At 42.5% G+C, this 21,180-nt stretch overlaps 1 protein-coding gene across 1 annotated transcript; it reads left to right on the plus strand.

Moving 5' to 3' along the window:
• Window positions 1-836: 836 nt before the first annotated feature.
• LOC121420681 (ferredoxin-fold anticodon-binding domain-containing protein 1 homolog) lies at window positions 837-18,820 on the plus strand. The gene is given in 6 exon segments (XM_041615343.1): window positions 837-876; window positions 2,527-2,757; window positions 3,676-3,832; window positions 12,273-12,476; window positions 15,055-15,225; window positions 17,039-18,820. Coding segments are annotated over 6 exon segments (2,121 nt in total). The 3' UTR covers window positions 18,357-18,820.
• The last annotated feature ends 2,360 nt before the right edge of the window (window positions 18,821-21,180 follow it).

Here is a 21,180-nt window from a genome sequence, read left to right on the forward strand (position 1 = left end):
CAGATTATGAATTTGATTTTAGTTTCAATTTGCAGTGAAATATGGCACTGAGAATTATTCAGAACTCAAATGGATGGAAACCTACAACTCTTCTAAAAAATTTGTGATATCTTTAGATGTTATTGGGGCTAAATTATTGTCAAGAAAATTTGTTAAACATAATTGGAATGAAGATAGAGTTGGAAAGCTACATACATGTATATGCCAAAAAAAGCATAAAATAAAATGTGGTAAGAACAAGTCCAAAGCTGTAGATTTAATCTATTCAAGCTTGCAGAAAGTGATGGAAAAGAAGAAAGAATGCATAATCTGATAAGCTGAAAAATCATCAATTTTTCCATGTACAAACCTATGGATTCACAATGCTTCTACATGTATAAACCAAACATGACATCATGGTCTTGAAGCTTGGGAAAAGTACAGGAATACCTTTTTTCGAAGTCTATTTTGGAGCTAATTTTAAACAAATTGCTTATCTGGTAAACTATTCATTTATGAAGCTTGCACTGCAGTGTTAAGAAGTATTAAGCTTTTGATTGGTATGTGATTTATCAATTTCAATTTTAGATTCGGTCAGGGCCTAAATACATGAGGGCTGTTGATGTTATGGGGTGTCTCCACATTAATACGTGCCAAATATGAATTTAAAGAGAGCCTCTGACAAGTTTTGTGGTCATACTTGATCCAACAAACAAGCATAAGGATCAGCAACCTGTGAATCTTTTGGATTTAGGTATTAATGGACCTAAAAAAACATCTTTGCTCTTGGAAAATTAATGCCCCAAAATGTATTAACATGTATCATCATGATATATCATAAAAATACTTGTATCAACATGATCATTGATAAACTAGATGTTGATTTGGTACCTGCATGTACTAGTATTCTGTAATTTAAAAAGAAGACAATGTGCATTAGGACATTCTTTACATTTGATTTTGACAAGAACTGTGTTTAAAGCAATCGTAAGTCTAGATTATACTGTGCGTCTGCATATAATCAAGTTGCTACAACTAAAATCAAGTTGTAGCAACTTGATTGTGCAACTAATACTGTTTATCATATTAAATAATGTACAAATCATCAATACAATAGCATTTGTTTCTCAAAAAAAGTAATAAGAACTTCTTACAAGGTACTTCCAATGTATTTTAATTGTGTCCGTCCGTGATGTCCGTCCGAGATGTCCGTCCGTGATGGAAAATATTTGCAATTCTCTCAGAAGTTTAATATTGATTAAGAATTCAATATGCTGAACATAAAAGCTAACATACCTGAGTGTAAGTTGCATTAACAATTATTGGTCAATGTTAAGCTGTTTAGATAGAAACATTAAAAATGTACAAAATTTCAGAAAACCACATTTCTATCTTGTCCGTCCGTGATATGGCACATTTAGTGGATTCCTATGTTTGTAGGAAACCATGGCAACAAACTTTTTTCATCATTCGGCATACTTTGTCCTACCCTTCTCTATAAAACACAAAGGAACTTTGTTCATCTTATTCCTAATTTGTTACAAGCCTTCAAAGTTTCCAAAATCTATCAAATGTCCGTCCGTGATGAACCGATCACGCTCATTTATGAATTTTGGCTAAGAACACTATTTGCATTGGATTTATACACAAATTCACGTTTTTGAGTAATTTTGGGTCTGCATGCACTTACGGAATGTTGCGTTATTTTGGAACCGCGTACCAGGGGGTCACAATTTTGGTCTCAAAAGTTGCGCAAAACTTGAAAGTAAAAAGTCAGCGAGCGACGCGGTCAAAAAATTTTGCGCAGCGGATTTATCGCGAAAAATGTTGAGGGGGGGATCAGCCCCCCCAGTCTTTTTAGGGTTAAGGATGTGTTTAAGAAGTCATAGCCCATTAAAGTTGCGATTATCTGTGTGATTCTTGTTCATTGATTTTAAAAGCAGAAGTATGTTCATGCGTATGCTGTTCTGGTTCCAGGTCGTTTTTAATTATCACGTTGAATGGGGAGCTGAACAGGAAAAGGCAACGAATTGTATTGTACGGGATTTATTATATACTTTGATGAAACAGTGGATGGTTCCCAACATTTTGACCTGGCAATTTGATCCCTAATTTGCAGGAATATTTGCATTTGAGGAGAATATGGACCTACATGTATGTTTAAGGCCAGTATCTTAAAATTGGGGCCATGTTTAGGGATTTTCCAGCATGAAACCATCCATGTGTTGGGATTTCTTCCAAAAAAGCCACCCATTCCAGCGGCAAATCCCCAAGTGCGCCCCCCCCCCTCCCCCCCCCCCCCCCGCTGGGTTCCTAGAGACATGGTCGATGACAACCCTGCACTCTAAAATCTGATCCCATGCATTAAATTGCGATATATGTTCGAACAAGATTTCTGTTTAATAGAGCAAACTTCTATTAGAACACAATGTGCAATGAACTAAAAAAAATCTCTAAAATCAGTGGCCTCGGCAGCCCTGAATAGATTCTATAGGTCTACCACTTGGTGTGAGAAATAATTCTTTCAAATAATTGTCCAAAATGCAGGTGTTAACTGTTATTCTGAGGAGAGCTGTAAAGATGCAATCTCTTGGTAGCTGTCCAGCTGTGGCTCCATCTTGCTGCTAGGTGAGGCAAACTTCTCATTCTCACTCTCGCTGAGGAAGATGCTGCCTTCTGATATCTCCATGGTTACAACTTGCTTCCAGACGGGGGATGTCATCAAGTCCAGCGGTGATGGGGACATTCAGAAGAACATAGCTAATTTGCAATCATTAGGCAAGTTATTTTCCCAGGAAAATTTGCACTCCTTGAAGTTTCTGTTCTGACCCATTTCCAACAGACACCAGGGCCCAGGCTTACAAAGAGTTATGATTGATCTAATCAATCGTAACTATGGACGGCCAGCAACGTCTACATATAAAATGCATGTTTGTTCCAAAAAATTTCTAGATATTGATGTATACCGGTATCCATAAATTCATTGATTTCTTGACAATTTTGTGTGTTCTCCTTTGTTTACAAAGGACATTTTACAAATTTCCTGTGGAAGAAATTATGACATTGATGGATATCCATAGAGTTGAGATTGATTGGATCAATCGTAACTCTTTGTAAGACGGGGCCCAGGTGGCTTCTGTTCAAGAATTCCAGAATTTTGTAGTAAAAAGGTTAAATTTCACAACAAGCTGCAAGGCCCACGTTCTGAACTAAGAATAACTATAGAGTGATCTAATTCTTTGGGTAACCAAATATGACATATTTCCTGTGAATACTTGATACTTGATGTAGTAGAGACCCAGTCAGCAATCTTTGAGCATAGTTTACACTCGAGCAAGAACAAAGGAATGGTCCAGTAAATCTATTGTTCTCCTATTGTTCTGGGTTGGTCACTCTATTGTTCTGGACCTGAGTGTAAATTTGAGTGTACTGTAAAGTACACTCAGAGATGCTGACTGCCAAATGTAGTCCCTATGGCAGCTCATGCAGAAGCTATACTGGGATGATGAGTAATGAGCCACTTTAAAGTGAAAAATGTTTATATTGTTGATATTGCATTTAACACTCAAATCATCTTAAGTACATTGTACCTTAAGTTTCTTAATCACATTGATTTGATGTAGTATTGTAGCTCTTAATTCTGATGTTTTAGCTCACTAAACAAAGACTGCTTTTCATCCATATTTACTTTCACAGGAGCTTGTGTTCTCTTTGGGATCGATGCCACCAAGCTTGACCAGTACACTTCTCTAGAGGGAGCCCCGTACGATGCAATTATCTTCAACTTTCCCCATGTTGGCGGGAAAGGGAATATTGGGAGAAACCGGGAATTACTCAAGCAGTTCTTTGAATGGTAATTATACAGGCACAGATTAGACTAGAGTCCAAATTTTACTTGTGCTATTATGTCTGTTAGAAAAAGGGGAGGGGGGGTTCATCGCTTTTTGTTTGGTTTGCGGAATTCCAAGGTATTCTACATGGTGCCCGTTATTTTTTCAGATTTTACAGGTTGCGCGCCTGTCATAAAAAGACACCATCGATTCTGTGACATGTTATTGCCTTTTTTTCTTTATTTGTGATTTACCGGTTTAGTGTACCCAGAAATGACAATTCTTGCTAAAGAATCTCTTTCAACTTGCAACTAAAATCTGGAAGTCCAAAGATTTCTAGCCGAGCACAATCTTGATCTTTACGATTTTGTCAAAATTAGCATCATTTAAGTTCCACCATTTCCATCGTGATGACCACCATCATCATCAGTATACCCATTGACTTGATCACCACTGTCTTCACATCACCACTAGTCATCACCATCACTGCTGCCACCACCATTGTCACCGTCATCATCACCTTTGTCGGTTCCTTACCATTATCGTCACCACCACCATGATAATTGCCACCCTGATCAGCACAATTTCTACCACAATTATTATTTCGTAACCACCAAGTGCAGTCATCACCGTAGGTAGGAGGCATCTCAGACGATTACTGCTTCATGTAGAAAACAAACTCCAAGGGCCCATTGCAGAAAAGTTACTATTAGAGTAACTTTGCCATCCAATGGTAACTGCCATGGCAACAGTGCTTATCAGCCAATCAGAATCAAGGATTCCATGAAAGATACCATTGCTTGGCAAAAGTACCATAATGGTAACCTTTATGGTAAGTTGACAAACTGACAGACACTCATAATGACACACAAGCCGGGTTAGTTTAAGGTTTCATAAAGCTGTTCGTAAGTTAAGAGCGACTTTAAGAACGACTGGTGATCCTTTCTTGTAGTACACTGTATATTCATTGGTGACGGTTTAGCGCGTAAGAAAGGATCACCAGTCGTTCTTAAAGTCGCTCTTAACTTACGAACAGCTTTATGAAACGGGCCCCAGGTTAGTTTAAGGTTTCAAGCTTTATTTACAAAGATATATATTTACTTCAATAACTCCATACATCTACTTGATTTGCTAGTTCAGCCCTCTGGACTGCCATACCCGAATAGAACTCCCAAGGATTTAAAAAGCGCGAGCGCGCCCTCTCCCGTTCAGGCTTACTACCCATGATCACCGCGCAATTAGCGTCCATCTTCCTCTTTTGCTTTCGGCAAGCCACCTGTCAAGACGTGCTCAGATAAGTCTCCTAAGAGCTCAAATCTTTTTGAGCTTTGGTATATTATTTTCGCTTATCTGTGGTGCATTCTCCCTTTTAATTTCAATCTTTCCATTTGTGTGTAAGATTGTGTTCAGAATTTACACTTGGCGTGACTTTTTAGACGTGTTTTTGGTGACACTTAAATTGTTTTTCTAACGTTTGAGTTCTCGTCGCGCCGCATCGCTAGCGCGTTCGCGAGGCACCGGGCTTGGCCTGCCTACGTGGCAGCAAGCCTTCACCACCTGTCATGGTTATTGTTCTTCACGTTCAAAGCGTGGTGGCTTTTGGTGCCGTTTTTGAATTAAATTCTAGACAGCCTCTACACTTTGTTGTCGAGGGTGTTATTGTTATTTCTTTTTGCAGGTTGGGATCTTCAACTCTGTTCCTTCCTTGCTTTCTGGAATTGATTTATTAAGATTTTCGATTGATTATTGATTGATTAATTCTTCAATTCTCTTTCCTTTCTGTTCTGAATAAATTTCTTAATTGATATTTTATTCACAGGCGGATCTTAAAGCTCAATTCCTTTTTCCTTCTGTTCTGAATAAATTTCTTGATTGATATTTTATTCACAGGCGGATCTTAAAGCTCAATTCCTTTTCCTTCTGTTCTGAATAAATTTCTTGATTGATATTTTATTCACAGGCGGATCCTAAAGCTCAATTCCTTTTCCTTTCTGTTCTGAATAAAATTCTTGATTAATATTTTATTCACAGACGCTTCGGGGATTGTTTAATTCGGCTTACGCAATTATACCTGATGATTGTTTGGTTATTCAATCCCCCCCTAAAAAAAAAAAAAAAAAAATTTTTTGTTCTTTACAGGTGGGGTCTCCTTCCTGTTAGAAATTTTTTTGACCTGTCCCGGAATTGTTTTCTTCGTTCAATTCCCTCTTCCCTCCTAGTCTTATATATTTTTTTATTTCGACAGGCGGGCTCTACGATTCCCTTTGAGGATTTACTGTGTCGTTCTTCCTCTTGGAATCGTTACTAGAGACGTTCCTCCTTCCTCCTGTTCTGAATTTCTTTACCTTTCCACAGGAGGTTACTTTTTTTTTCCTCTTGGAAATTATCGTAAAATTTCTCTTATCTGGAATTATTTGTCTCTCAATCCCTTTTCTTCCTGCTCTGAAATGCTTGTTTTTGTGTTTCTTCGCAGGTGGAAACTTCGTTCTCTTCTGAACTTGCATTCATTTTTGAATTTTTGTTTCGAATTTTTCCTTCGGGCACAAAAAAGAGAATATAGTAGGGGAACCTTGTAGGAGTTTCTTTTTTCAAAGTCTCCGACCTCCTTTTTATTTTCTTACAGGCAGATACCTAAACTATTCTTAGGTTCTTCTTCCTCCCTACCCCTCCCCTCTTGTTTTGTTCTGTTTGCTCAAACAAACTCCTTTTAGGAGGAGGGAAAGACCACTCCGGTCTCCACTTTTAATCTAAGCGAGATCTTTGTAAAAAAAAAAAAAGAAAAAGAAAAATTCTTGTTTTTCCTTTTTCAGGGTAGAGAGAGGTATCTTTGAATGGGACTAACACAGCCCCAGAGGACCTGGTGCCCTCCACGGGGACCGTCCCGATTGCAAGTTACAGAAGTCGGCCGCCTCCAGGCGAGCAGGAGGGACGCCGCGGTGAGCGCCCAGCGGCGGTGAGTATGAGGGTGCGTCGATCAGCATTCCGAATTTGCGGTCGGATGCTAAGAGAAGGAAGGCCGAGACTGTGGTGCCACGGTCTCGGACAAAGGAAAAAGTGGTAGCCAAGGCTTCCAAGCCTAAACTAGGTCCTGCCGCCGCAGCACCCATAGGGCTATGCGACCCACCGGCTACCGGGTCACCAGAAGTCCGGAGGGAGAGTGCGGTTCTCTCCCCCCGGCACAGGTCAGGATCTCTGCCGTATAAGTCGTCCTCCGTTGACAGCATCGGGAGAGATCGCCCAGCCCCTGACCGCGAGAGGCGTCACACAGACTGTAACCACAATCTGACCCCGTCAGATTCGGGTGAAGTTTCGTTGTTGGCGGCCGCCCTGCCAGGGGCGGCAAATCGTAAGAGATCACCCGTGCCTCTTGTGCCTTCTTCTGCTCCGGCCACGCCGGCGGAGCCCGCAAAATAAGAAGAAGAAGAAGAGGTCGAAGGAGAGGTCGGCCAGCCCTGTTGCCATGGGCATTCCTCCTTCAGACCCTCTTATCGGTGGCCAGATGTTACAGTCATACATGTTATGCTGCTATATTCTGCTACCGCGAGAGGCGTCACACATCGGGCTGTGACCACAATCTGACCCCGTCAGATTCGGGTGAAGTTTCATTGTCGGCGGCCGCCCTGCCAGGGGCGGCAAATCGTAAGAAATCACCCGTGCCTCTCATGCCTTCTTCTGCCCCGGCCACGCCGGCGGAGCCAGCAGAAAGAGAAGAAGAAGAAGAGGTCGAAGGAGAGGTTGGCCAGCCCTGCTGCCATGGGCGTTCCTCCTTCAGACCCTTGTGTCGGTGGTCAGATGTTACAGCTATTCATGCTGCTACATTCTGCTACCGCGAGAGGCGTCACACATCAGACTGTGACCACAATCTGACCCCGTCAGATTCGGGTGAAGTTTCGTTGTTGACGGCCGCCCTGCCAGGGGCGGCAAATCGTAAGAAATCACCCGTGCCTCTTGTGCCTTCTTCTGCCCCAGCCACACCGGCGGAGGCCGCGAAGAAGAAGAGGTCGAAGGTGAGGTCGGCCAGCCCTGTTGCCATGGGCGTCCCTCCTTCAGACCCTTGTGTCGGTGGTCAGATGTCACAGCTATTCATGTTGCTACATTCTGCTTTCGAGTAGTGCGGGTTCACCCCACCCTCGACGTCTACTCACCCCGCTGATGCCCCTGAGCATCAAGCGAGACAAGTGGGCAATAACCACCAGACACCCGGGAAATCCTCGAGCGATTCTGTTAAATCGCCAGCCAGTGCACCGACTAACCGGGTGCCCCAAGATCGCGTGTGCTTTCCAGCATTTTCGTCGATCTCAGAGCACGTGTCCCAGCCGACACGCGGGGCCACCCCGGCGCTTACTGGACAACCTCCCGGTTCAGTCCATAGAGCGAGACTCCCTTTACGAGGACAACCCCTATCCCGCGGTCGACTTTTCAGTAAGCGCTCAGGCGCTGCTTGACAAGTATCTATGAAGCAAGGGAGTCCATATTTTCTCGCCCCGCCTCTTCAGGCGCTCCGAGCTCAATCGGCCGAATTGGGGGTCTCGGAGAGTGACGGGGTCGCTCTAGACGAGGCGGCTCCTACGACGAGGAAGCCGCCAGCTCCGTGGGTGTAAACCCACCCCCGCTCTGCTGCTGCCCGGAAGCGCCAGGCTCCGGCGCCGCCGTCTCGAAATTTTCAAGCCTCTCGAGGCTAGCGAGAAGGCAGAGGCAGGGGGGGGGGCGATTATTATGCAGGTACTCCCGAATTCGCCCTCTACGTCAAGCTCACATACGGCGACGACTCCTTCAGCGGTAACTCTCTCCATTCTTCCCCCTAAGCGGGCCCGTAGATTTGAGGTATGAATCTCTTACATACCGCATGCCGCACTTCTCTCGTGAGAATGTTTGGCTGCTTTGAGAGGACAACCTATCACGTCCGCGGACCGTCCGCCCAGGCGACGGGACCGTCGCTTTTCTGGCCTGAACCTCACTTTCTATTCGAAAGTAAGGGTTCCCTGTCTTACTTAGCTCCTACCCTTGCAACGCCAGAGTCAGGGCTATAGTACAGACACCCGTTCTCCAGCGATCGCCGCTGAAGAGAGGGCGACTCTGATATGAGCACCATCACCGCTCAGCGGTATGTCTCACTATCTCATAGCTCTCCGAGCTTATGAGTATGTATATCGGATCTGAATGTCACGGCGATTAAAAGTTCTCCTGTGCTTAATAATCGCTATGCCTTCACCACCCGGTGCATTATGGTTATGTTAACCTATTTGTCTCGTATTCGGGCGGCTCGTACGAACCCTGCCCGAGCTGCCATCACCGGTCGTCCCCCCGGACACCGCCGGCAGCACCCGCACCGAATACGTGGAAGGAATCAGCTTTTCATATGCTAGATATCCCTCCTGTTGACATTCACAGCTGTTCCCCGAGTCTTTCCCGGTTGGGTAAACATCATCTCGGAGGAAAGTAACCGCCGTACATCTCATGAGATTGTTGGCTATGTACGTGCGTTCAAACTTGTTTAAAGCCCCAGGATTCTCTGTCGGCATTCTATGCCTACTTTCTGGGCACACCCACCGTACCGGGTCGGCGAGTTCACACCAAACTGTACACCGCCAGACCATCGGTCGAGCTCTAACTGTCTATCTTATAGACTGCCCTCTATGTGGGTCAATCTTGCGGGCGTCTCCGCCGCTCCCTCCTTGTGCGGAGTGGTCTACGGTGGATGTCTTTACCGTGCCCGTTAGTCGAATCGGCTTCTTTCTTAGAAATTTTTTCACGGCACACTCGAGTCGCCCCGCATGCTGCTTTCATCCTCCTTCCATGCAAGGCATGTGGCCAGGGTCACCGCACGACCGAGGATGATGTAACAGTGGATGGATGTATGCTTATGCCTTCCTAACCACGATCACTACGACCCGCCTTCTCTCGGGCCGACTGTGGATGAGCCTCTCCATGTAAGTGATTTACTTCACTGGAGTTCTTCTTTTAGAAATTTAGATTCTCATCCCCCGCTGCTTAGGGCGTCATTTTTGCCGCCCCCCCCGCAGCTTTTTGGAGCTCCTTATCTTACCGATATCGGACTGTTCCACGCTGCCGCAACCGGCGCCGGCGGTGCTCGCTCTTACGATCACCTGAGAAACAGGCCTTGTGACTGTTTTCATAAACAACTGGTTCTCACCGCAGACTGATGGAAATTTTGTGATTACTTCCTCAAGTCTCCTTCGCTTGTTTCTTCAAGCGAGGACTTCGACACTCTTAGCCAGTTTCCGTCCCTAACTTGATAGGACAGGGCCGTTGCTACCTCATTCGATTCCGTTGGGAATGTAACGGTTGAGGTATCATATCTGGCGATGTCTGTTCGTTTAGAGCATCTCTTGATGGTCGTTTACACGTAATATCGTGACAGATTTTTTTTCGCCAGCTCCCTCTGGCGTACACTTGCTGCTGCTCGGGATTCCCCCGCCCAGCGGACAGCCATCGCAGCCTTGCCTCACGGGCTCTCTCGGCGATGGTGGCTTGAGCCAAGCCACCTCTTCCACCGCGGGCACTGCACCCTCAGATGGGTGCTTCAATCAGTATGGGAGAAAGGGGATCCTGAGTTCTCTCTCGATCACTCGGTCTAACACACTTTTGTCGTGATGTGTACCGCGCTGTATCCCTGACACGCCCGGTTGAGCTGTTTTGACCAGACTGCTCTATTCTACATAGGCAACATGTCCGCGGCATTCCTTATTAACAGGATGGCACTCAGTCGCTTTCTCGACCCTTGTCTGCCTTACGAGTGGTTTTCTTCCTAAATCCCTACTCTCCGTCGTTCCTGGTCCCCTTCGGACCGCTAGTAACTTTTTACCACAGCTCTCTATCAGAATTCTGCAGATTTCTGCCCTCACGCATTTGAGACAGATATCGAATTCTGGGCGCTTTCTCCCACGCAGAGGCTTCCCCTACAGAAATTTCCAAGCTTGCGGGAAGCGTGCGACTAGCTTGCGCAAGCTTGCGGCATGCTAGTAACTAGCATGCGGTTAGCTTAATAAGCGTGTGATATGCGTGCAGAGTAATAGTTAAGCGATCTTTTAGCGAGCAGGGACTGTTCGCTAGCATGCACTCGCTTATTAAGCGAGTGCCCTGCTAGTCGCATGCTAGTTACTAGCAAGCGGCACGCTTAAATTTCGGTAGGGGTTCTGAGATATCTCGCCTTCTCAGATTGGTCGATTGATCACTTACTGAGCCTTAAAAGCTTCAGTTTTCCGATCACGATTCTTGTTGAAATTTTCAACAAATTTCGATTCTTACGCTCTAGTCAGCAGGTGATGTTGTTCTCCTGACACTAGGCCGAGGGCCCATGATACTTAGTATTCCTGAGTATACAGGGCATTCCTCTCGAGGACATTTTTGAGGGCCGCCTTTTGGCGCTCAACTAACTCCTTCACTTCTTTCTACTTGAAGGACATTCCGTCCAGCGAGGCGAGATTTGCTGCTTCGGCGCTTAAAGCAGCTGCGGCTTTTTCCCCCTCTCCCTAAATTTCGTTGTTTTTGTTTTTTCTTTTAAATTTTCTTAGGCTTACAATTGAAAACATGCCTCCCTACGGTTTGAGTCCGTGCTGGTCTAGCAAATCAAGTAGATGTATGGAGTTATTGAAGTAAATTATGAAAATACCTGATTTTCTTATTTACGAGATAACTCATACATCTACTTGATACCCTCCCACCGACCCTCCGCCTTGCGTAGCAACATGTTTCAACGTATGGGCTTGCGAAAGGTGAGGAAGATGGACGCTAATTGCGCGGTGATCATGGGTAGTAAGCCTGAACGGGAGAGGGCGCGCTCGCGCTTTTTAAATCCTTGGGAGTTCTATTCGGGTATGGCAGTCCAGAGGGCTGAACTAGCAAATCAAGTAGGTGTATGAGTTATCTCGTAAATAAGAAAATCAGGTAAGTATTTTCATATTTGGTTGTCTGATCTCGTTGTTGTTGTTGTTGTTCTAGCTTATACGGCGCGTGTCATTCAGTAGTGAATATTTGCGCCAATACATGTATTTCATAGTCTCTTTCAAGACATACATGTGGAAAATATATTTCTTTTCATCATTAAAATATGAAGAAAGAGCTATTAAGTAAAAGACATAATGTTTCGCTTCCCATAATTCAAACACAGAGGAAGACCATGGCCTAAGTCAATCTGGGACTATAGGCACTTGATTACCCTATATAAGACACAAATAAGTAATTCTCTTGCTGTATTTAACCTTAAAAAGGCTTCAAATTGTCTGAAAAGTCAAAATTTTGACAAGACAGCAATTAATATACACAACCTTGCCTTTTTTCACATCCTACTGTGGAAATATACATTGGATAAGCTTTTTCCGATGGGGATCTTCCAGGGCTCTTTATAGCATTTTGGGGCAAAATCGCCAGAGCCCCAGTGTTTTCTTTTTCTCCCTCACCAATGAATAATTGATTGAATCCTTGTGTGAATTTCCTCTCCAGCTGCTCACAGAGACTGTCACCCTCTGGCCAAGTCTTCCTCACCCTCTGCAACGGCCAGGGAGGAACATCCGCCGACCAACCACAGAGGATATGGGGCAATTCTTGGCAGGTGGTTGCCATGGCAGCCTACGGGGCGTTCATCTTGACCAGGACGATGCCCTTTTGTGCCAAGGATTATGAGGATTATTACTGCACAGGCTACAGGTATAGTACTTCGGGGGAGGGGGGGGGACAATGAATTGTCGCTTGCACGGGCCTCACATTCTGTGATCCACCAAGGGTGCGTGTTTCATAAATCTGTTTACTATGGACTTTACAAACAACTTGTGATTCTTTCTTGTGGAAAACAATATGACTTTCATTGATTTATATCCTAATAAAGAGTCACCAGTCCATTGTAAAGTCGATCATAAGTTCGGAATACCTTACCAGGTGGTTGTTTCGTTAAGATGTTCGTAAAGTTACGAACGTCTTTACGCACAACTGGAACATGTTCTTAGGTCATAACTCAATTACACAGGGATAACACATAGCACAAGAAAGGATCACCCGTCGTGTGTAAACTCATTCGTATCTTACGATCAGCTTTATGAAAATACCGACCTGGTGGGTGTTGGGCGTTCATAGAGCCGTTGGTAAGTTCAGATTGACTTTACAGAACGACTTGTGAACCTATGTTGCGTGCTAAACACCAATGAACATTCAGTGGTGTCATTTACCACAAGCAAGGGCACCAGTAGTTTTTTAAAGTTACTCTTACGAACAGCTTAATGAAATGGCCTCCGGTCGATCTCCCTTGATTAGACAGACTATGCCAATGAAAAATTGTTTATAACCTGGCTAGATCCATCACTGCATGAGACGTTATTTAAACAAGGCAAACGCCAAGCGTTGTCTCGCCTGCATATTGCTGTCATGAAGAGACTGCATGTCAAAACTATAGGTCATGTCATTAGTGGAACAAACAGATAAGGTCATGCCATGAGTGGAACAAACAGATGCAAAAATCATCCGAACATACAGTACGAGTCAGATATCTTTAATACCTGTTTCGAAGCTATAGAAAGTTATTGTGTGTAAAACATAGCACAGTGCCAGTCATGGAAAGTTCACTGACCTTTGACCTTAATAAAATTCAACTCACATTCGAACTTGACCTGCACCTTCAAAAGATGGACCTCTTGTATGAATTTGGCACTCCTACCTCGTTGATATAGAAAGTTATTGTGTGTACAGCACAGCGCAGTGCAAGTCATGGAAAGTTCATTGACCAGTGACTTTATTCGAATTCGGCTCACATTTGCACTTGATGGACCTCTGTTATGAATTTGGCGATCTCACCTCGAAGCTATAGAAAGTTATTGGGTGTACAACACAGCACAGTGCCAGTCATGGAAAGTTCATTGACCTTTGACCTTATTCAAATTCGACTCATATTCAAACTTGAACTGTGGCTTCGGGAGATGGACCTCTGGTATGAATTTGGTGATCCCACCTCGAATATATAGAAAGTTATGTGTACAACATAGCACAGTGCCAGTTATGGAAAGTTCATTGACCTTTGACCTTATTCAAATTCGACTCGTATTCGAACTTGACCTGTGTCTTTAGGAGATGGACTTTTGGTATGTATTTGGTGATCCCACCTCGAAGCTGTAGAAAGTTATTGGGTGTACAACACAATTATGCCAGTCATGGAAAGTTCATTAACCTTTGATCTTATTCAAATTCGACTCATATTCCAACTTGACCTGTGCCTTCAGGAGATGGACCTCTGGTATGAATTTGGTGATATTTGGCGAAGATATAGAAAGTTATTGGAGCATCCATGCATGATGCAGCTAGCGCGGCCTCCGCCGGGTGCGCTCGCTCAGAGACGATAGTCGGACAGCGCTGTGCCGCCGCTTTTCACCAAAATTGCAGCAGATCAATGTGACCGGAACGGCGTAACGAAAAATATGCGAAGCTTTGGAGCGGATTTCTTCCTTTTTCTCAATAAGAACAAAATGCTATGCCTTGGAGCGGCTTTCTTTGTTCTTTTTCTCAACAAGGCAAAAATGCTATGCCTTGGAACGGAAATTTGGGTGTAAAAATGGGGGTCCCCTCCGCGGCACATACCCACTATGCATTATATACTGAGTGCCAACCCCCCACCCCCCCACCACCCCCACCCCCGGGCACAAGAAAGGGTCACCAGTCTTGCATAACTTTACAAACAGCTTATATGGAAATTCAACCTGGGGCCCATAACACAAAGTTTAGCAATTGGATCATACAACATTTTTCTGCGATTGATTGCATTGACTACGAATACAATGTACAATCAGTCGCGAAAATCAAGCGTACGATTAATCACTAACCTTTGTGTTACGGGAAACTGGCCGTTATTTATTCTGTTAAATAATTATATCGCTGCATTAATATTTTCATGTTTCTTATATAGAAGAGAAGGGAGTTACCATGTTTTATTTTTTTTCATTAACAATGTATACCTCTGTATACTTGATGACAAAGAAATCTTAATTGAATGTTGATTTATTTGTTTAATTGAAATGAATTAGATAGGGGAGTTGTTTCATCAACATTTTTGTCCGACAAGTTGTCAGATCTGACAACTTTCCTTGATTCTGATTGGCTGAGAGGGACTATTACTATGGTAACTGTCTGATAAAACAGGACTTGTCGGATAAAACGTCCGACAAGTCCTTTCATGAAACGCTCCCCTGGATTAAATTGCATTTGAAAATTTCTTGAAATGTGTGTAATTTATTCCTGCATACAGGAGTCAGTCCAAGGGCTTTTTGACACAGAATTCAATCACCCACATCTTTGAGAGGAGCACGGAACACATCCACAACCAGCCCTGTCAGACACCTACAGAACTAGCCATCCAGACGGACCAAGGGATGGTCACTTTAGACTGTCCAGTCGATCTCCATCGAGTGATAGACAGGTAACAAATATTTCCTATGTGTCTCAATCATTGACAGCTTGACTCCCACCCCCTACATATGGACACAAAAAAAATCTCACAAAACTGCTGCCTATGTTCTCAATCGGTTAGTTTCTTGATGTCTAAAGGCCACCGCACACCTTACGACCCGACTGGTCGCCGACTGGCTTGCGACTGAGTGAGGGGAGATGTGACGTCACAGTGCTTGTCAGCTTCACAGTCGCAGACCGGTCAGAGACAAGTCGCAAGGAAAATCGGAAGGATTTGACATGTCGAATCCTTATGACTGGATCGCAAGCTCAATCCAACCTCCAGCCAATCAGACAACAGAGTTGCATAAAACGTATTATGATAAACAACGCGCATACGCAGCAGTAAGCGCAATTGCTCAGATGCTAAGCCAAAAAGCAAAAATCGCATGTGTGAGTCGCAGATCGGATCGCAAGGTGTGCGGTGCCGGTGTCGAGGCTTATGACTGCCTTGCGACTCATCTCCCCTCACCCAGTCGCAAGCCAGTCGGCGATCGGTCGGGTTGTAAGGTGTGCGGTGGCCTTAAGTGATCCTTTAATCACTTCAGTGTTGTTGCAAAGCTCATGAAATCCCCACTAAATTCCTTAAAGGGTTTAGAAGCTTGACATGGTCGTTAGCAAGGTGAACTTGACTCAATATCACCAGGGGAAATTGCAAATAAAAGTGGAATAGATAAGTGAGATTTTAGAGTGTGATTATACCAAAAATCATGGGTGGAAATAATAAGTAAACATACAAAGCAGACCTTCATTTTTGAGGAGCGCGATCGCGCCGGCGCTCCTACCGCGCTCCTTAAAAAAAATGGGGAGAGCAAAAAATCGTGCTCCTCAAAAAAAAAAAAAAAAAATTGAAAAAATTTCGCATTTCACATCTTTAAATCCATGAAATAACCTTCTTTTTTCCATAATTCCTTGAAATTACTTTGATTTAGTTGAAATCTATCAGAAAAATGAAGAATATTCATCTCTTTCCTGACTCTGATTTTAATTTAATCTCTGTAAATATTGCAGTCCCATGTAGTCCCATATGTAGATTTTCATGGCAACACCATGGAAGTCTACATGTGGGACTACAATATTTACCGAGGTAAGTTCAAATCAGAGTCGGGAAAGTGGTGAATATTCTTCATTTTTCTGATAGTTTTCAACTAAATCAAAGTAATTTCAAGGAATTATGGGAAAAAGAAGGCCATTTCATGGATTTAAAGATGTAAAATGTGAAATTTTTGCAATTTTTTTTTTTAGCAGGAGCGCGTACGACATCTTGTAAACATATTGACGTGACCCAGGCCTAGTTTCACCACAGATTAATTAATAGCACATCTATTGCATACAATGTTAAGAAAAATCTACAATTTATCATACATGTATTGTAATGAATTGATTTGAGCTCCTCACAGAGAGCGATTCTGAGGAGCTCAATTGAGCTCCTCAAAAAAATAAGGAGAGCGATTTATTGAGCTCCAAGAAATTATAAACGTGAAGGCCTGACAAAGGTGTATGCTGATAGGCCTGTATATTCTCAGCAAAGTTCATTGATGCACCAAGAAGTAAATGTTCAGGGCAAACAATGAAGTCCTGAAGTACAATCACTTTCAATATTCTAAAATGCATAGTAGGACTTTCCTTGCTATAACTGGTATATGGGTCTGTTGGTTTGTTCGTTGGCCCACTTGAGGGAAACCTTGATCTGAAGAGTGATTTTAAGTCTAAGTTATTCATCAGATTTGGGTGTTTGTGTTGTTGTAATTTAAATGTGATCAATCTTTTTTGTCTATTTTTAGAGATCTATTGTCAGAAGCTCATCACCCTGTGTCACTTGTCTCAAGAGATTTACGTGGACAGATCGATGAATCGTTCAAAAACATTAGATATTGTCAAGATAAAGAGCTCCCTCTTGTGTTGGATTTAGAAGATGCAATCACTACTGGCCATTGCTCCCCTTCTGAACTATACAATCTCAAAAGGACCCCACATATTCTACAGCATAACGGGAGCCACAGCTATCAGAGCAATGCTGTACCACAAGGTGCTGTTCTTGGAACCGTAGAGTCACATGGAGAATTAGGGGTTGTAGATGATAGGAATGACAAGGAATCATTGAAGCAGGAGGGGGTCATCATCTCAGAGGAAAATTCAAGGACCGGGAATATTGGAACAGACCAATCAAATTCTCATCAGAGTGTCAACAATATACCTCATGATGCACCTCTTGCCAAAGTCCCAAGGTATCAATGTGCATCAGACCATACCAAGAAGCACTTTATTCTAAGGCCTACACTTCTTAGTCATGTCCCTTGTAGTCTTGGAGATACAGTTTCTCAGGGTGTCTGCATCTGTGGCAGAGTCTTCCGTCGCTGCGGCATACTCCCAAACCTTTATCCAATTCTTCACCAAAGCCTGATAGTGGTCCCAACAGATCAAGGAGATTCAGGAAAATTGTCAGAGACATTTAAAGATAAAGTTTTAAGGGTATTGGCTAATCTTCTAGGAGAAAATGGATCTGTTTCAATTCATGAATGTCTTGGGGATCAGGATGGTTCCAGTAGCAAACATGGGTCCCTTTTGTTCAAAGTGGAAGGATCGAATGAGGCCTCGGACTCCACGCTCACCGTCGGTCAGTGTGGGATCTTCCAATCGGGAGGACGGAGTTTCAGCTATTGCACTTTTAACATCGACACCATTGCAATGGTGAAATACAATGTGAAAGATATACGTTTATTTTGGTCAGCAGATGACAGGATATTCACTAAGTTTTCAGAATCTGTTGAAGGATGTTCAGAATCTGATCAAATACCACCGCCTTCCCTGGAAGGGTATAGCCTTCACCCCCCGGCGTACACTCACGATATTAGCTTTTGGCTTAACAACGACACCTACGATGAATTTCACTTCTATTCATTGATTCGGGCCGTGACCTGTGACCTTGTACGAGAAGTTCATTTCCTCCACAAGTATGTCAATCAGAAGATAAGCTACAACTATAGACTTGTCTACCAGTCCTGCGACAGGGCGCTTGCGAGGCAGGAAGCAACACAGCTCCAGTTGGATGTGAGAAAAGCACTTGATGAGAGTCCAGGACTAGGGGTAAATCCTAAATAAATAAGTTGTGCTGGATTTTACATAAATTATTAAGACATCTTCCATATCAGACATCCACAAACCTTTATTATAAAATACTTTTTGATAACAGAGATCTATATTTTGATTTACCTGTGTCATTATCATGACCTTTAAGGTAGTAGAAAATGTGAACTGATAAACTTATACAACTTTGTGTCCCATCTTAAAAAGATAGTTGAGCCGTATGTAGTTAAATCTGAATAATGGAAAGCTATCGCCATGATTGTCTGGAATGCATATTGCTATTCAAAGTGTGTGACAAATATGATGAACAATATGAGAAAGAACTACAAAGAAGATATAGGAAACTGACAAAAGCAGATTATTTCATTATTTTACACCAAAGAGCTTGTCACATACTTATGAAATTACTACTGTAACCTAGTATCACTATATGGTAAGACTCGTTTTCTTTTATAGGATTGTCAGTGCAATATTTCCTTAATATATAGGGACAGTGATTTTCCGCGATCGCGGAAAACGGACGGAATTCACGGAAAAGGCCTTTTGTAACGGAAAGTGGCATTTCAAACGGAAAATCACGGAAAACGTATTTTCCCTCAAAATACACAGAATAGCAACAGAAATTTCTCCAAAATAACAACAAAATGAGAATATTAAATGGCCACAAAACCCCAGAAAACACGATCTCACTTCGCTACAATCATGACAATTCACACATCGTGATTGCTCTCGACATCAGCACACTCGATAATACCCCGCGATCGTACTCGGCCGGCCGGGTTGAGCTTCACATCGCTTCAGATCGCTCAACTGCACGGTCGTGTGTTGCTGCCCTCTACGTTTGAAGATGTAACAGCACGATATCGTGGTCTTAAAATCCAAGATGGCGGATTGGCGAAAGTCGTTGACTGATGATAACGATGTCCAAAAAACCCCAAAATTATCGATGAAATTTAATTTCACCGTAAAATAATGCTAATTATGTGAAAGGTGAGGATGTATGCATGCTAAATCAGTTTGAAAAATCATTAAATACACCAGCATAGATCCGATTAGAACGGATTCTATTGTGTTGTTGGTACAGTAGCAGATACAAATTTTGGCCAGAGCGAGTGTATGCGCTTTGATTTTGCTATTCAATGTGTAAACGGAATTGTCACTTTTCCGTGTGTACAACGTCTATGGGGAAACGGAATTTCCGTTTTCTGACGTGCTGAAACGGAATTTGTGATTTTCTGAAACGGAAAAGGCCATTTTTTGAAACGGAAAATCACTGTCCCTAAATATAAACTCCTCAAAAAAAGTTTGATCGATAATCTCTCCTTGGTTTTAGTAAATATAGATGTAATTAATAGCAATTAATGGAACATTTAATTATCTTTAAAATGATACCCTACATGATATGATTTTAATGGTTTACATGGAGTTGCAGTGCCTTGAAAGAAGGGGCAAGGTCAAAATTCAAAAGTTGCAAAATGACGCATTATTGAAAGTCACTGTTTTTTTTCGTGGTGATGAGTGAGTTTTTCAGCGTTTTTCTTTTACTTTGATCGATAATTCCTCATCGGTTTTAGTAAATATCAATGTGTAACTAATATTGAATAGACCCTTTAATTCTATTTAAAATGATACCCTACAGGATATGATTATGGTTTACATGGAGGTGCAGTGCCTTGAAATGTGGGCCAAGGTCAAAATTCAAAAGTTGCAAAATATTGAAAGTTAAGTTCAGTGGTGATGAGTTTCTCAGCGGTTTCTGTTAAATGTTTTCATGCACCTTAACATCACCATTAACATGGAATCAAATACACCTCTGCACAAGGAAAAACATAAATAAACAAACATGCATGGGTATTTAAAACCATGACTCACAGTACCACCACTACAGGGGCTTGATTGGATTTTCATCTCTTTTGATACAGAAAAAAGAATCATGTTCTGTATTGACCCATCATGACTATTTCTGCTCGATTTGCAGCTTTTCAATTCATTCCTCATCCAACACTTTTGAATCCTGCTTTTTTTGTGATGGCATGATCATTACAAGCATGGTATCATTTTAAAGAGAATTAAATGATCCTTTGAATGATCAAAAATGCATTGTATAATATTGGGAGTTAGGAGAAATTAATGGTCAAACTCTGATTTCCCCCGAGATTTCCAAACCTTTTTTGTTTGTTTTGCAGCTTTTCAATTCAGACCTCATCCAACACTTATGAATCCTGCTCTTTTTGTGATGGCATGATCATAACAAGCATGGTATCATTTTTCAGAGAATTAAATGATCTTTCGAATGATGTGAATTTTGAATATGCATTGTGTAAAATTGGGAGTTGGGAGAAATTAATGGCCAAACACAGATTTCCGAACTTTTTATGAGGGATTTAGATATGAATACAACCATGAATTATGATGTTTGATTTATTTTTGTTTGAAATGATTTTTTCCATTTGAGTTTCCCTTTACTATATTGTATGAAGGTTTGTTTAGGTTCAATACAGCAATTTATACATTCCAATCTTCCAAAAGTAATCAAGTTCAGTATTCTATTATGGCCTGCTCAACATAATAATAGAGAGTTTTCGCTATTACTATGTGGCCGCTCTCAACAAAGCACCAAATTCTTTGAAAATGTAAGTCAAAGCACAACAGAAATTTTATGGACCGGGACAGATCGTCAGAAGATTTGCAACGGACAAACAATTGCATATATGTTGTTCAGAATCACGAGACAACGCTGCTGTCCCAGTCCATCGTGCTTTCGACAAAAGACTCTGCATTCCATTGTGATTTGACTTATATTTTCAAAAAAATTGGTGCGTTGTAGAGAGCAGCGACA

This window comes from Lytechinus variegatus, chromosome 8, assembly GCF_018143015.1.
Source record: "Lytechinus variegatus isolate NC3 chromosome 8, Lvar_3.0, whole genome shotgun sequence".
Lineage (NCBI taxonomy): Eukaryota > Metazoa > Echinodermata > Echinoidea > Temnopleuroida > Toxopneustidae > Lytechinus > Lytechinus variegatus.